This window comes from Erinaceus europaeus, chromosome 4 (genome assembly GCF_950295315.1).
Source record: "Erinaceus europaeus chromosome 4, mEriEur2.1, whole genome shotgun sequence".
Taxonomy (NCBI): Eukaryota; Metazoa; Chordata; class Mammalia; order Eulipotyphla; family Erinaceidae; genus Erinaceus; species Erinaceus europaeus.
Window position 1 is genome coordinate 61330059 of NC_080165.1, and position 17185 is coordinate 61347243.

The following is a 17185-nucleotide window of genomic DNA, read 5'->3' on the forward strand; positions in this document are numbered from 1 at the left end:
GTTGTGCCAGGTGCTACGTGGTCTTGTGTTGTGAGCAAATGCTAGAAGGATGGCCTTTGGAATAACTCAGGCCATAGATAATTCCTGTGAAATTCTCCAGCTATGTGACCCCCAGACAAGCTGCTCATTTGTCTCATGAGGACAACATTGTCATTGACTTCTTATTTATTTATTTTTTTTTCCTCCAGGGTTATTGCTGGGCTCGGTGCCTGCACCATGAATCCACCGCTCCTGGAGGCCATTTTTTCCCCTTTTTGTTGCCCTAGTTGTTGCAGCCTTGTTGCAGTTATTATTGCCATTGTTGACGTTGCTTTGTTGTTGGATAGGACAGAGAGAAATGGAGAGAGGAGGGGAAGACAGAGAGTGGGGGAGAGAAAGATAGACACCTGCAGACCTGCTTCACCGCCCGTGAAGCGACTCCCCTGCAGGTGGGGAGCCGGGGGCTCGAACCGGGATCCTTACGCAGGTCCCTGCGCTTTGTGCCACGTGCTGTCATTGACTTCTAAGGCCCCTCAGTTTAATAACACCTTTGAGGGGGCTAATGGAAACATTTCCTCATCAAATTATTCAGCCAATTGTATGTATGATGTTTCCTGGTCATAGAAATGCTAATGTGATTTTTTAAAAAGTGAAATTTAGAAGCAAAGCAATATGGTAAAACTATCTCAGAGATGTTGGGAAGATTAATAAGATAATGTATGTTAAGCGCCCATACAAATAAGTATCCAGTGAGTTGTAGCTATTATTAACAGATGAAAGGACATGAAAAATAATTTTGATTGGCATCATTTGAGGAAGGAATTTTAAACAACAAGGTCATAATGTGTCCTGAATCTACAATAAGACTTGAATGAGGGGGAAAGGAGACAAGAGAAAAGATAGGTAATGTTACAGAAAAAGATGAGTGTGTACATGAAAAGAAAACTTTACCCCTATAGAGATAAGACTTTTGCTGCGTATAGTAATGACTTTGTGGTATTTGTCCTATGGTGAACAAAGGAAATGTAGTAATCATGTGGGATAAATTGACTTCTCTTTTGGGCATGTTGCAATGTTTCTGAGCAATAGAAACTGCTAATCACAGGAACAAAGCATTAGCTAACTCATTAATAAATGATCAAACAAGTGATTTTATTTTTGCTATGGGAGAGGGTGGTTAGTTGCATGAATATTCAGGAAATTTTCTACAAAGTTTCAAAAATTTTTATGTTTTGATCAGAGTGATACTGAATTTTTAGCTCTTTCTTTTTTTTTCTTTGTTCTTCTCTAGGTCCAGTAAGACTATGAACCTCTGTTCCAAATGCTTTGCTGGTAAGTGTAGTTAAACTTCTTAAAATGTGTTTTTCTTCTTTTGGTTGTTTTAATGCTATATGAATTTGACCAGCTTTTGGAATTTATGCATGAAATTATGTTTTCTTCCTGCTTGAAGGCAGTTACTTTTCACCCATGTGCTTCATATATTTGTCTAGGACATTTGTGTGAATGAAATGAAATGTTAATGTGTAATTACACCATAATTATTTTTCTTGGGTTACAGTTGTAGGTATACAATGAAATTATAGTAGTGTATATGTTCATATCTGATCTTGCCTTCAATGGTTAATGGTGAATTCTGCTTTTATCAATGAGAATACAAAAGAAAGGATGTTTTCTTTTGTTTCTGCTACAACTTTAACTTATTAGTTGTTTAATTGTTTTACACAATTAGAGGATTTCAAGGGTGTAATTTCATACACATAGATGGTTTGTGTAAATCACCCACCAAAGTCGTGCCCCACCCACCCCATGATATATACTATAGGGACAGTTTTTCATATTCCTAAGAATCTGTTATTAATTCAGTTAAAAAGTATGCTCAGGGGAGTTGGGCTGTAGTGCAGCGGGCTAAGCGCAGGTGGTGCAAAGCACAAGGACTGGCATAAGGATCCCTGTTCGAACCCCGGCTCCCCACCTGCAGGGGAGTCGCTTCACAGGCGGTGAAGCAGGACTGCAGGTGTCTATCTTTCTCTCCTCCTCTCTGTCTTCCCCTCCCTCTCTCCATTTCTCTCTATCCTATCCAACAACGACAACAACAATAATAACTACAACAATAAAACAACAAGGGCAACAAAAGGGAATCAATAAATAAAATAAATATTAAAAAAAAATTTTAAAAAAAGTATGCTCAGGTGAGCTCTCTTGCCAAACTCAGTGGACATTCATGTATGCCTTTCTATTCCCTCCCTAGAAAAGACTGGTTCATGTTTTTATTTTTATTTTTACATTTTTTGATTTGCTATAAATAATATTATAATACTATAAGACTACAGTGTATAGCCCCATACTATACCCATCACTAAAGTTCTGTATCCCCACTCTCCCACCTCCTAAGTAATCAGTATAGTTCTCATAAGTCTTAGAAACAGTTTGCTTGCGTCTTTTTAGTTTGGCTATATATTAGCATTCTCTTAGATGTGAGATGGTATTTCTGTGTAGGTTATTTTTTATTATCTTTATATACTGGATAGAGACAGCCAATAAGATCAAGAGGGAAGGATGTGATAGAGATGGAGAGAGATAGAGACATTTGCAACACTTCTTTACCACTCGCAAAGCTTTCCTTCTGTACATGGGGACAGGGGGCTTTGAACCCTGGTCCTTGTGCATTGTAACATATGCACTCAACCAGGTGTGCCACCACCTGGCCTTATCTCTGTGTGGTTTAATTTGCATTCAAAAGAGAGGTTATTTTCATTTTGGACACAGGAAGAGAGCCATGCTGAATTAGCTCTTCTAAATCAAATTCCACATTGGAATCACCTTGGGTAGGTCATTTAATCTCTGAATCTTAAATTCATTGTTGATGTTTGCCTAGGCCCTAGGTGCTAATTGGTCAATTCCTTCATTATAACTCCTAATGAAGTTGAAACTTTCCATACTTTTTCCCCCTTCTGCAGTGCCCTGGCTTGTGTGATTTCACTGTTCCTGGGCTGATAGTTTCCCATTCACACAGAGAAACAGAGAAATGGAGAGAAAGGAGAGACTGTATAGAAGCAGAACTACTACCAGGGAGGAAGTAGCATGATAGTTAGGCAAAGAACTAGAGCTACCCCCGTGTTTTGGTACTCCCATTTGGTCCTGGGACCTGAACTTGGATCACACACGGCAAGGCACAAATCCTGTCTGGTGCTCTATCTCTGGCCCCAGTTTTTTTGTTTGTTTTGTTTTGTTTTTTAATTTAAAGAACCTTTTATCAGGGCCAGAAAATAGCTCACCCATTAGGAGTATGTCTCACCACCAACAAATCCCAGGGGTTCAATCTCCAGCACCAAATGGAAACTTCACAGATGGTGGAATAATGCTTTCTCTTTCCCCTTTTCTATATCTCTGCTAGATAAAAAAAAGAATTAAAAAACAGTGGAATAGTAGAATTGCATACACATGAGAGAGGCCCTGGTACCACAAAAAGAGAGAGAAAGATATATATGTGATGTGCTTAAAAATTGGGATATGTTTAATTTTATTTACTTTGTCAAAGATAAACAGAATCAGATGTTAAAGTGATGGAGATTGATTCAAATCTGTAATACGTTGCTGGAATAGGGAAGAGGATACAGCATGAACTACACTCACCTTTGATTTATTTTTTCTGTGCTTTTATTTATAAACAAAAGTGTTAGGTGAAATTAATAAGTAACTCTTACAGAACATTTTAAAAAACTATATATATAAAGCATTTACCTATATGCCTCATACTTCTTTTTTTTCTTCTAGCTTTTTTTTTTTTTAATTTTATTAGCAATATAACATTGATTTACCAAATTACATGTCAGCATGGGTATAATTCCACACCATTCCCACCATAAGAGTTCTGAATCCCCAATCCATTGCAAGCCACTGCAGTTCTCCTAAAGTTTCAGACATGGGTTAACTATCATCTCTACAACTATCTGTCTACATTTGTACATAATTGCCCCCCCTCCCTTCTTCCAGATCCAGTCCTCTCTTCACCTCCAAGCCACTCATGACCCTATTACTCATCAAGATGTCCCTTCCTTTTTCCTCTTCTCTCTCTGGGTCCTGATGGAGCTGAAGTTCAGACCCCTTTTTCCTCTTCCTCCTAGTAACTCTCTTTCATACTTGGGAGTATGGATCCAAATTGGTTGTTGAGGAGCAGAAGGTAGGAATTCTGGTACCTTTAATTGATTCGCCACTGAACCTTGGCAGATTGATCCATACACCCAGTCTGTTTCTCTCTTTCCTTAGTGGTGTAGAGCTCTGGAGAGGCTGGGTTTCAGGATACCTTGGTGAAGTCCTCTGCCCAGAGAAGTCAGGATGAAATCATGCTTGTGTCTGCAACTTGGTCTGTGGAAGATGGCAGGCCATAAAAGTGAAACAAAATGATTAATGAACAGGAACCAAAAACTAGGAACAGAACAGATGATATTAGGGATCTTAGGGTGGCATATATAATGCCAGGGATTGAATTCAGGACCTCATGCTTGAGAGTTCAACTTTACCCTATAGACTTTCTTCTTTTTTTTTTTTTTTTTAAATATGGAGCGCTTCACGAATTTGCGTGTCATCCTTGTGAAGGGGCCATGCTAATCTTCTCTGTATCGTTCCAATTTTAGTATATGTGCTGCCGAAGCGAGCACCCTATAGACTTTCTTCTACGGTTAAAATTATTGTCTTTTTCACTTGCGCTTTACACAGTATTACCACTTCAGCTTATACAGAATTTCAGAAGATATTTTCAAGTGTATAAAGAAAATAATTCTTTTCCTTTTTTGTTCTTTACTGTTACACTCTTCTCCCTCCAAATATTAGTTGGAGTGATTAGTAACATCTTTCATGCTAAAGCATCATTTAGTGTTCTTTTTGAAATTCAAAAGAGAAATAATTCATTGGACTTCAAAAATATATTTGTAGATTTTGTTAGAATATAGAAATGCATTATTGAAGAAGAGGCATGAGGTGTTTAAATCTTTGTAATGATTACTTTGCCCAAAGCCACTGTGATTTTTTTTTTTTTTTGCCTCCAGGGTTATTGCTGGGGCTCCGTGTCTGCACTATAATCCACTGCTACTGGAGGCTATTTTTCCCATTTTGTTACCCTTGTTGTCATTATTATTGTTGACATTGCTGTTGAATAGGACAGAGAGAAATGGAGAGGGGAGGGGGGAGACAGAGAAGGGGAGAGAAAGACACCTGCAGACTTGCTTCACTGCTTGTGAGGCAACCCCCCTGCAGGTGGGGAGCCGGGGGCTCGAACTGGGATCTTTAGGCTGGTCCTTGAGCTTTATACCATAACCCACTGTGCTACCACCCAACCCCCTCAACTGATTTTTTATTTTTATTTTTTATTACCAGCACAATGAATCTACCTTTCTGGTGGCCATTTTCTTCTTCTTTTTAAAATATATTGTAAAGTGTATATAGTATGTTAAAGGATGAAAGATTAACTTAAAAATAGCCACTATGGGCTAGCCATGTAGTTCAGTGATAGTATCACAAGATGATAGACTCACATATATGAGTGTCTGGGTATGATCTTTTTTCTTGTTTTAGTCACCTGGGACTTCAGCACTCTGGGCTGACTTTTTCAGATGGAGACAGGCAGAGAGAGAGAGGAAGGGTAAGAGAGAGGGAAAGGTAGAGGGAGGGAGTAAGGGAGGGGAGGTAGGGTAGCACTACTTGCCAACATATTTTTTTTCTAAATTGTAGGCGTTGTGCTTCATTAGTGGGCATAGAAATCAATTTAATGGTTGATTATTAGCATTTAAAAAGTTGAGCAGAATTGAAAAATATGCAAAGCAAACATGAAGTGTTAAGTATTGCTTTGCATAGTCTTTGCTTTACCCACATACACAAATGCAAATAAGTCATATAGGGCTGGGGAGACAGCATTATGATTATGTAAAAGATTGTCATGCTTGAGGTTCTGCAGTCTCAGGCTCAATCCCTAGCACCACCATAAGTCAGAGATGAGCATGGCTGTGGTCTGTCATTCTGTACTCATTAAAATAAATAAAATTGGGGCCAGGTGGTGGCACACCTGGTTATGTGCATAGGTTACTGTGCACAAGGACCCGGGTTCAAGCCCCTAGTCCCCATTTGCAGGGGGAAAGCTTTTCAAGTGGTGAAGCAGGGCTGCAGGTGTGTCTCTGATTCCCTCCTTCTCTATCACCCTATTCCCTCTTGATTTCTGATGCCTCTATCCAATAATAAAAAAATTAAATTAAAAAAGAAAATATATAAAACGGATTATGATGTAAATATCGATTACTGTGGAGTGTGGCCTAAAAAGTTTTAAAGTCTCATATCTGACACGATAGACTTTAAAATAAATAAAATTAAAAAAAAGATAGGGGTGGATACTACTTAATGCTTAGAGGATCAATTAAGAGGACTTAACAATTATGAACATCTATGCACCTAATGAGAAGCCATCTACACATATCAAACGTCTATTGAAAGAGCTACGGCAATATATTAACAGCAACACAGTGATAGTAGGGGACTTCAACACCCCACTCTCTCAACTTGACAGATCATCCAGGCAGAAAAATCAATAAAGATATGAGGGAGCTGAATGAGGAGATAGATAAACTAGAACTATTGGACATTTTCAGAGTCATTCATCCCAAGAAACTGGAGTCCACATGGGTCATTCTCAAGAATAGACAATATGTTAGGCCACAAAGACAGCAACTTCAGGAGCATTGAAATCATCCCAAGCATCTTCTCAGACCACAGTGGAATTAAACTAACACTTAACAATCAACAAAAGATGAGAAATAGTCCCAAAATGTGGAAGCTCAACAGTACACTCCTTAACAACTACTGGGTCAAAGAGGAAATAAAGGTAGAAAAAAATGTTTCCAGAGTTCAATGAAAATGAAAACACAAGCTATCAAAATATTTGGGACACAGCTAAGGCAATACAAGCACATACAATAGCCATATAAACACACATTAGGAAATAAGAAAAAGCTCAAATAAACAGCCTGATTGCACATCTTAAAGACTTACAAGAACAAAGGAACCCTAAACCAACCAGAAGGACAGAAATCACTAAAGTTAGGGCAGAAATCAATAACATTGAAAATAAGAAAACCATACAGAAGATCAACTAAAGTAAATGTTGGTTCTTCAGAAGAGTGAACAAAATCGAGAAACCTTTAGCCAGACTCACAAAACAAAAAAGGGAGAAGACCCAAATAAACTGGAGATCATAAATGAAAGAGGAGATACCACAACAGATACCACAGAAATTCAACATATCATGTGAGACTTCTGTGAACAACTATATGCCACCAAGCTAGAGAACCTGGAAGAAATGGATGATTTCCTAGATACTTATGAATTTCCAAAATTAAGTAAAGAGGAACTAGATAACATGGACAGGCCCATCATAGCTAATGAAATTGAAACAGTTATCAAAAATCTGCCCAAGAATAAAAGTCCTGGACCAGATGGTTTTACAAATGAATTCTACAAAACCTTCAAAGAACTAATATCTCTACTTTTTAAAGTCTTCCAGAAGATTGAAGACACTGGAATACTCCCTGCCGGCTTCTATGAAGCCAACATCACTCTGATACCAAAGGCAAACGGACACAATAAAAAAAGCAAACTACAGACCAATATCTCTGATGAACACAGATGCTAAAATATTGAACAAAATTCTAGCCAACCAGATACAGCAGTATATTAAAAAGATTGTTCATCGTGACCAAGTGGGGTTTATCCCAGGGATGCAAGGTTGGCTTAATATACGTAAATCAATCAACGTGATCCACCACATCAATAAAAATAAGACCAAAAACTACATGGTCATATCAATAGATGCAGAAAAACCTTTGACAAAATACAACATCCCTTTATGATCAAAACACTACAAAAAATGGGAATAGGTGGAAATTTCCTGAAGATAGTGGAGTTTATATATAGCAAACCTACAGCCAACATCATACTCAACGATGAAAAACTGGAAGCATTTCCCCTCAGATCAGGTACTAGACAGGGCTGCCCACTATCACCATTATTATTCAACATATTCTAACATAGTGATGGAAGTTCTTGCCATAGCAATCAGGCAGGAGCAAGGAATTAAAGAGACACAGATTGGAAGAAAGGAAGAAAAGAAGTCAAACTGTCCCCACTTGCAGATGACATGATAGTATACACAGAAAAACCTAAGGAATCCAGCAAGAAGCTTTTGGAAATCATCAGAAAATACAGTAAGGTATTGTGTAGTCAAGCTACAAAATTAACATTCAAAAGTCAGTGGCGTTCCTCTATGCAAACACTAAGTTAGAAGAAGTTGAAATTCAGAAACCAATTCCTTTGACTATAGCAACAAAACAATCAACTATCTAGGAATAAACCTAGCCAAAGAAGTGAAAGACTTGTATACTGAAAATTATGAGTCACTACTCAAGGAAATTGAAAAAGACACAAAGAAGTGGAAAGATATTCCATGTTCATGGGTTGGCAGAATTAACATCATCAAAATGAATATACCACCCAGAGCCATCTACAAATTTAATGCTATCCCCATCAAGATCCCAACCACATTTTTTAGGAGAATAGAACAAATGCTACAAATGTTTATCTGGAACCAGAAAAGACCTAGAATTGCCAAAACAATTTTGAGAAGAAAGAACAGAACTGGAGGTATCACACTCCCAGATCTCAGATTGTATTATAGGGCCATTGTAATCAAAACTGCTTGGTATTGGGACACTGACCAGTGGAATAGAATTGAGAGCCCAGAAGTAAGCCCCCACACCTATGGACATATGTTTTTTTTTTTTATTCATTTATTCATGAGAAATGATAGGAGAGAGAGAAAGAACCAGACATCACTCTGATACATGTGCTGCCGGGGACTCAACTTGGGACCTCATGTTTGAGAGTCCAAAGCCTTATCCACTGCACCACCTCCTGGACCACGACATCTGATCTTTGACAAAGGTGCCCAGACTATTAAATGGGGAAAGCAGAGTCTCTTCAACAAATGGTGTTGCAAAAAATGGGTTGAAACATGCAGAAGAATGAAACTGAACGACTATATTTTACCAAATACAAAAGTAAATTCCAAGTGGATCAAGGACTTGAATGTTAGACCAGAAACTATCAGATACTTAGAGGAAAGTATTGACAGAACTCTCTTCCCCATAAATTTTAAAGACATCTTCAATGAAACGAATCCAATTACAAAGAAAACTGAAGGCAAGCATAAACCTATGGGACTACATCAAATTAAAAAGCTTCTGCACAGCTAAAGAAACCACTACCCAAACTAAGAGACCCCTCACAGAATGGGAGAAGATCTTTATATGCCATACTTCAGACAAGAGCTAATAACCAAAATATATAAAGAGCTTGCCAAACTCAACAAGAAAAACAAACGCATCTAAAAATGGGGAGAGGACATGGACAGAATATTCATCACAGAAGAGATCCAAAAGGCCGAGAAACACATGAAAAAAGTGCTCCAAGTCTTTGATAGTCAGAAAAATGCAAATAAAGATAACAGTGAAATGTCACTTCACTCCTGTGAGAATGTCATACATCAGAAAAGGTAGTAGCAGCAAATACTGGAGAGGTTGTGGGATCCCTCTTGCACTGCTGGTGGGAATATAAATTGATCCAACCTCTGCAGAAAGTCTGGAGAACTCTCAGAAGGCTAGAAATGGACCTACCCTGTGATCCTGTAATTCCTCTCCTGGGGATATATTCTAAGGAACCCAACACACCCATCCAAAAAGATCTGTGTACACATATATTCTTAGCAGCACAATTTGTAATAACCAAAACCTGGAAGCAACCCAGGTATCCAACAACAGATGAGTGGCTGAGCAAGTTGTGGTATATATACACAATGGAATACTACTCAGCTATTAAAAATGATGACTACCATTTTCAGCCAATCTGGTTGGATCTTGAAAAATTCATCTTAAGTGAAATAAATCAGAAATGGAAGGATGAATATGGGATGATTTCATTCTCAGGCAGAAGTTGAAAAACAAGATCAGAAGATAAAACACAAGTAGAACCTGAATTGGAATTGGCATATTACACCAAATTAAAAGCCTCTGGGGAGGGTGGATGGGGGGGGGGGGAGAATACAGGTCCAAAAAGGATGACAGAGGACCTAGTGGGGGTTGTAATATGGAAAACTGGGAAATGTTATGCATGTACAAACTATTGTATTTACTGTTGAATGTAAAACATTAATTCCTCAATAAATTTAAAAAAAGTTTGAAAGCCACTGAATAGTAAAAATTCATTGAAAAGTGATAGTTACTTGAGATTTCATTTTCTTTGAAAAAACAGGGCATGCTTTAGCCAATATTTCTTGTGACATTTGCTTTGAACTCTTGATTAGCTTGGATTACTTGACTTTGCTGTATAAAAGCATGATCTAGACCCAGTTGCCTATTGCTGTGTTAAAATACACATGAAAATTCAAGCACAATGACTAAAGGGTAGTACTGCCTCTTAAAAAATTAGAAATTAAATTGCATATGGTATTTTCTATTGGAGTGTAAACTCAGCTTATGAATTTGTGAATTTTAGATGTTAACTGCTTTTTGATATTTAGGAACATTTAGTACCTTGGAACATTTAGTACCTCATTCACAGACCTTCTATGCCATATTGAAGCATAGCTATCATTAAATAAAGCAGTGCTTGTAACAGGATAGTTTTGTTAGAGTAAACTGTGGATAACAGAAATTCTAAACAGGCTGTGCTCACAAATGGAAGAGGCAGAAAATTTTTAAAGAACTGACTTGAAGCAACTCCTTCAGCAATGTGGCATTTTCTCTACCACCCTTTTAATGCTTACTGTGAGGAATTGTGGAATGTGAATTTCTTCTTCATGCTTCTCACACCCTTCTGAACCTTACAGGTAAAGAAGTCCTTTACATTCACATCTTAACCAAATCTGTTCAGGGCAGTCTAAGTATTTTATTTATGCATTGCAAAATTCTTCCAAGAACCTCTGTCCACTCCCCAATTCCAAAAATTACTGCCATATTTCTAGGTATTTGTGGTAGTAACAACCCACTTTCAAGTACCAAAATTTATATTAATTAGGATTCAACCAGAGAAACAGAACCAGTAAGAGAAATATGTTGAAAGAGAGGTCATGAAAGGAATTGACTTAATAGCTGTTGGGCTGGGTAGACAGATCAATAATCCATAGAACAGGCTATCAGGAAGAGTAAGTTGGCAGGACTGAATTATTGTTCATAGACAGATGTTATTCAGGGAAGAAGGCAGGTTTAGGAAGGGTAGCTATACTCTACAGATTATTTAATAAATGTTTTATTAGAGAGTAGTCATAAAGATAGATTCCAAGGTTCTTTGAGATTCACTGATGACAGTTTCATCAAACGACACCATATTTAATGTAAAAAGGACCAGTTGATCCTGTAGACTTTTAAACATCTGTGTGTATTTAATGTTTAAGTAGTAGACATGATTTGAACATATTGTTTCATTTAAGACAAACTTGCTATTGCATCATTCACATAAAATTGAATAAGTAAGTGAGCACTCATTATTCACAGGACAAGAAGCTTTCTTTAAAAAAACTTATTCATGGAACTTTTTTTAAAAAAGAATACTTTAAATGTGTTACTATATTAAATTTACATAAAGGGGCAAGAATAGAACAAGTAAAGTGTAAGGAGTCTCTTGCCAGTTAAAGATTAATTAAAATGAAGATAAAGCATGTCTTTTATTAAAAGCTAATGGTGAAGTTATTCAGTTTCCTTAAAATTTATTTCATTGTAACTTTTGAAATTCCTGTATTTCTTCATGGGAAGATCATTAAGGCTATATGTGTTTCATGTTTAATAGAATCTTCTGTCTCCTTAGTAGTGATGAATATTGCTATAAATTAAATGATACATGTCATATAGGAAACATTCCATATTAAATGGAACTATGTATGTACTTAGTTTTGTTGGAACCTATTTTTGAGTACCTATTCAAATAACTTATTATTTGTATTTTATAATGCTACTCCAGGGAATAAACTCAAGGCCTTACATTACTTTTAGCTTTATAACATATTTAAAAGGAAACAAATCTCAATTATCTTATTTCTCTGTAGTATTTGCCTTATTCTGGCATTTATACTTTATGAAAAATGAATGGACACTTATATAAACAATATGTGATTGTTTAAAAATGTATGCTATATTGCACTAGTCCTATGACTCGCATATCTTAAATAATGCTTTAACCCATTTTAATTGCTACAGTAATATTATAATTAATGTACTGATTTACCTGGAATTTTTTCAGTTCATGCTTTTGTGCTAGAGAAATGTTATCCTTTTCTGTTTCTCAAACCGCCCCAGTCAGATTGATAAATTTGTGTCACCCTCATTAGACTATGCCCCAGTTTTTCTAATCTTTAGATGGACTTCTCCACTACAGTTTCATACCACAATTGCAACTTCATGCTTCCACTGTTTTGTTTTGTTTTTTAAATGCTTGTTTAAATATCTTGATTGTTTCTCTGTTGGAAACTTTATTTTTTGTGCTGTGGCTTCATTGCTGTTAAATAAAAGTGAGACTGGAGCAGCAGTGATTAGCAGTGTTGAACTCTGACAGCCCTTTCTGACATGTTAGTCTATAGCAGTTTTGATGTCTTACTAATAAATATTCTTAAATTGTGTGATTAATTATCATGCTAGTCAAGATAAATGAAGCAGTGCTTTGAGATGATGTTGTTATGGAAATTACGTTAAAAATAAGTGTTGCATTTGTAATGGGGAACAGAATATTCAGTGCTATAACACAGAAAAATAGCTTCTTATAGGTTTTAGGTAGAAAAATTGTGATCATGTGTCAGTATTTTAGACAAAATGAAAGAAATGTAATAAGTCATTGGATGTTTTAAGATAGTTGTTAACTCTGTCATTTGGCTTTGGACTAACGTTGTTGCATCATCAGTGATACATAGAATTACTCATTGAGGCGCACAGAGAAAATACTAGTAGTTCTATTTATTTTTTTACCATTCTTTAAATATTGCTGATTTTCATAATGTATATAATCTTACTGATAATTAGTTTCAAAAAGTTGCCATAACAAATTACTATAAACTTGATGGATTAAGACAATAGTTTATTCTCTCATAGTTTTAAAAGCCAGAGACTGAAATCAAAGTTATCAGCAAGCATGGTCCATTTATAAAGGTTCAGGTTGAGAATCCATTCCATCCCTCTCCTAACTTATTCTAGAATGCTTTCAAAGCCTTTTCTTAACTTCTAGATTGCTGGCTGCTACCAACAGCTCTTGTCATTTCTTGACTTGTTAGCATATTATTTGTCTTTGATTTCATTTTCATGTGCCATTCTATGTGTGTTTATTTTTTCTTTTTTTCAGTACAAGTTATAATTGACTTATCACCAGATTCTTAACTATATTTGTAAAGGCCCTTTTTCCAAATAAGACTATATTTATACGTTCCCACTGAGTTTCCTTTACTCCCTCCCTCCCTCCCTCCCTCCCTCCCTCCCTCCCTCCCTCCCTCCCTCCCTCCCATTTACTGTTGAAAGCAGGAATATGGGCAGCACACCAGTTAATTCACTGCAGGATGATAGCTTAAAATAAAAATCAAGTAGAGGCAGGGAGAGGTAACGTAATGGTTGTGAAAAGAGACTCTGATGCCTGAGGCCCTAAAGTCTCAGGTTCAATCCCTGGTACCACCATAAGCCAGAGCTGAGTAGTGCTCTGGTAAAAACAAAACAAACAAAAATTCAAGTAGACATGTCGGCGGTTTTTGTGTATATGTTTTTAAGATAAAAGGTGAGAGACAAAGAGAGGGAGAAAGGAGAGAAGGAGCCAGGTAGTAGTGGACCTGGTTAGGCACACACATTACAGTGCTCAAAGACCCAGGTTCAGGCTCCTGGTACCCACCTGCAGGGGAAAGCTTCATGAGTGGTAAAGCAGGGCTGCAGATGTCTCTCTGTCCCTTTCTCTTATTATCTCCCCCTCCCTTCTTAAATTCTCTCCATCTCTATCCAATAATAGAGAGAGAAATACTTAAAAAGAAAGAAAAAAAGGAGATACCACATTTTGCTGCACCAGTCGTGAAACTTTTCCTCTGCATGTACTCAAACCGAGGTCCTTGTACATGGCAGAGTGTATGTTCTACCAAGTGAGCTGTCTCCTGGTCTCTTGTGTTTAAATTTTATTCATTTACTTAATGCAGTTCTGGGTACTAAACTCAGGATCTCCCACATACATGACAATGCTGTAAGGCCTCCCAGACCCAACTCTTATTTATTTATTTGTTTGTTTATTTATTTATTTAAAATTTACAGAGGAGAGGCAAGGCAACATGGTACCATTGTATTACCCATAGAGATTTCACATGGTGCTAGGAATCAAGCCCATGTGCGCAATCTGGCGAGCCATCTTCGAGGTTAGTGCTTAAGCTTTATATTAATGGTTCACCTTTAATAAGGAACATCTGTATTGGAGACTTGCCTGTATTGAGATACGGTTGAATCTTTTTGGTGCAGGGAGGTAGCTCACTTGCTTAGAATTAGGTGCTTTGCTATGCATGAGACCGGGGTTTGCGTCCCAGTGCCACGAAAAGTATCTGAAGCTCCATGGATGGTGGTGTGTGACACACTATGGTATCTCTTCTTTCTCTTTATATTCTCTACCCCCTCTCAAAACAAAACAAAACAAAACAAAACAAAAAAATGAAACAGTTGGTCTGGGGACACATCTCAAGTGGTGGTGTCACATATGTACTAAACTCTCATTAAATTTTTTTAAAAAGATGGTGATGCAAAAGACTTTCGTACCCGATGCTTTCAAATCTCAGGCTCAGTTCGCTCACACCACCATAAGCCAGAGCTGAGAGCAGTGCTCTGGTTAAAAAAAAAAAAAAAAAAAAAAAAAAAAAGAAAGAAAGATGTGGTTGGCCCTTTCAAAGAGGCAACTCTATGTCTTAGAAAGTGATATCAGAGTTATGTCCTGTTAATTCCTATGCTTCTCTTTTTATCTACTTATTTTGTTGCCAGAGTTTTGCTGATTCTTTGTGTCTGCACATCAACACTGCAAATGAACTTCTTGTACCCCACCCTCCATATATAATGATGGGGAGAAAGGAAGGGTGGAGGAGAGAGGAGGAGGAGGGGGAGAAAGAAATACCATAACATTGATTTACTGCTCAAGAAGTTACTTCTTTGTGGTGCTCCCCTGTGGTGACTGGGGGCTTGAACCCAGGTCCTCACACATCACAAACTATGCACTCTACTGGGTGAACCATCTCTTGTTACTTCCTATTTTTCGCATTTTCAGTAGATTAATGTAAACTAAATTAGAATCACTGGGCTTCCTTTTTGATCTGGCAGAAAAATGGATGACTGAAGGGGCCGGGTGGTGGTGCACCCTTTGGGCACACAGATTACCTCGTGCAAGGACTCTGGTTCAGGTTCCCCATTCTGCACTTGCAGGGGTACACATCATGACTGGTGAAGCAGGTGTCTTGCTCGCATCCCCTCCCTCTCTCCCTCCCTCCCTCCCCCCCTACTCTCTAAATTTCTCTTTGTCCTACCAAATAAAATAGAAAAATGAAAACCAAACTAAAAAATAATCCCAAAACTAACAATAAATGGCCACTGGGAGTGTGCTGGCATCTGGCATGAAGCCTAAGTGATAACTCTGGTGGAAAAGCAAAAGAAAAAAAAAAGGGGGGGGGGAAGGAAGTTAGAAAGAAAGAGGGAGCCGGATGGTGGCGCAGGCGGGTTAAGCACACATGATGTGAAGCTCAAGGACTGGCGTAAGGATCCCATTGGCTCCCCACCTGCAGGGGGTTCATTTCATAGGCAGTGAAGCAGGTCTGCAGGTGTCTCTCTCTCTATCCTGTCTTCCCCATCTCTCTACATTTCTCTCTGTCCTATACAACTACGATGACGATAAACAACAAGGGCAACAAAAGTGAAGAAAAATAAAGTTTCTAAAAAAAAAAAATTTAAAAAGAAGAAAGGAAGGAAAGAGATACAGATGATGGAGTCCTGGAAGGTGCTGCAGTATATAAAGTGTTAGACTCTTATACCTGAAATCTGAATTTGATCACTGACATCACATACTCCATAGTATGCTCTGGGTTTTTCTTCCTCCACCCTATCCCTTATTAATAAATAAACAAGTCTTTAAAAAAAGAAATTTGGGTAACTATCAGGCTCATGAAGGACCATGAGACATTTCAATTTTTTTCTTTCTTGGTGTGTGTGTGGGGGGGTTTGCTTGCTTGCTTTTAATTCCACCAAACTACAGATACCTAAAGTAGTTCTTATTTTAAATGCTGCACAGGGGAATGAACTCAGGGTCTTGAATAAGCTTGATACCCTGAACAATCTCTTGGACCCAACCTTTTCTATTTAATTAATCAATTAATAAATTTAGGGGGAGAGACAGGAGAGTCATCATAGCACATCTGTACCGTGCATGGAGTTCTTCCAGTGCTACTCATGGTATTTTTATGTGGTGCTGGGACTTGAACCCAGACTTTGGCCTTGGTAAGGCATACACTTTACCAGGTTGGCTATGTGCTGGCCCTTTGTGCAACCTTTTTTTTTTTTTTTTTTTTGCCTCCAGTCTTATCGCTGGGGCTCGGTGCTTACAAATCTACTGCTCCTGGAGGCGGTTTTCCCATTTTGTTGCCCTTGTTGTTGTTATTGTTGCTGCCGCTGCTGCTGTTGTTGTTGTTGGATAGAATGGCGGGGGAGATCGATAAACACCTGCAGATCTGCTTTTTCACCCGTGAAGCAATCCACCAGTAGGTGGGGAGCCAGGGGCTTGAACTGGGATCCTTATGCCAGTCCTTGCCCGTTGTGCCATGTGTGCTTAACTGCTACACTATTGCCAGCAGGTTAAGTGAATGTTAATGCCGCCCCCCCCCCCCCCCCCCCCCGCGCCTTTTAAACCAGAGCACTGTCTCTGGCTTATGGTGGTACTGGCAGTTGAACCTGGGCAACTAGAGTGTCAGGCATGAAAGTCCTTTTACATAATCATCATCTTTTTTTTTTTTTTTTTTTTGCCTCCAGGGTTATCGCTGGGACTCTGAATCCACTGCTCCTGGAGGCTCTTTTTTTCCCCTTTTGTTGCCCTTGTTACTGTTATTGTTGCCACAGATGTTGTTGTTGGATAGGAC

At 38.1% G+C, this 17185-nt stretch overlaps 1 protein-coding gene and 1 non-coding gene across 3 annotated transcripts in view; one reads left to right on the forward strand and one right to left on the reverse strand.

Annotated features, from left to right (window-relative positions):
- The window catches only part of ZFAND3 (zinc finger AN1-type containing 3), a 288056-nt gene that overhangs the window by 74004 nt on the left and 196867 nt on the right, over positions 1 to 17185 (forward strand). For both annotated transcript variants that reach the window (XM_060189743.1, XM_060189742.1), the window contains exon 2: positions 1271 to 1311. In XM_060189743.1, coding sequence (XP_060045726.1) covers positions 1271 to 1311 — 41 coding nt within the window. The remainder of the gene's footprint in view (positions 1 to 1270; positions 1312 to 17185) is intronic.
- On the reverse strand, positions 4531 to 4637 carry LOC132538406 (U6 spliceosomal RNA). Its single transcript, XR_009549774.1, has one exon. It is a non-coding gene; the product is annotated as a U6 spliceosomal RNA (small nuclear RNA).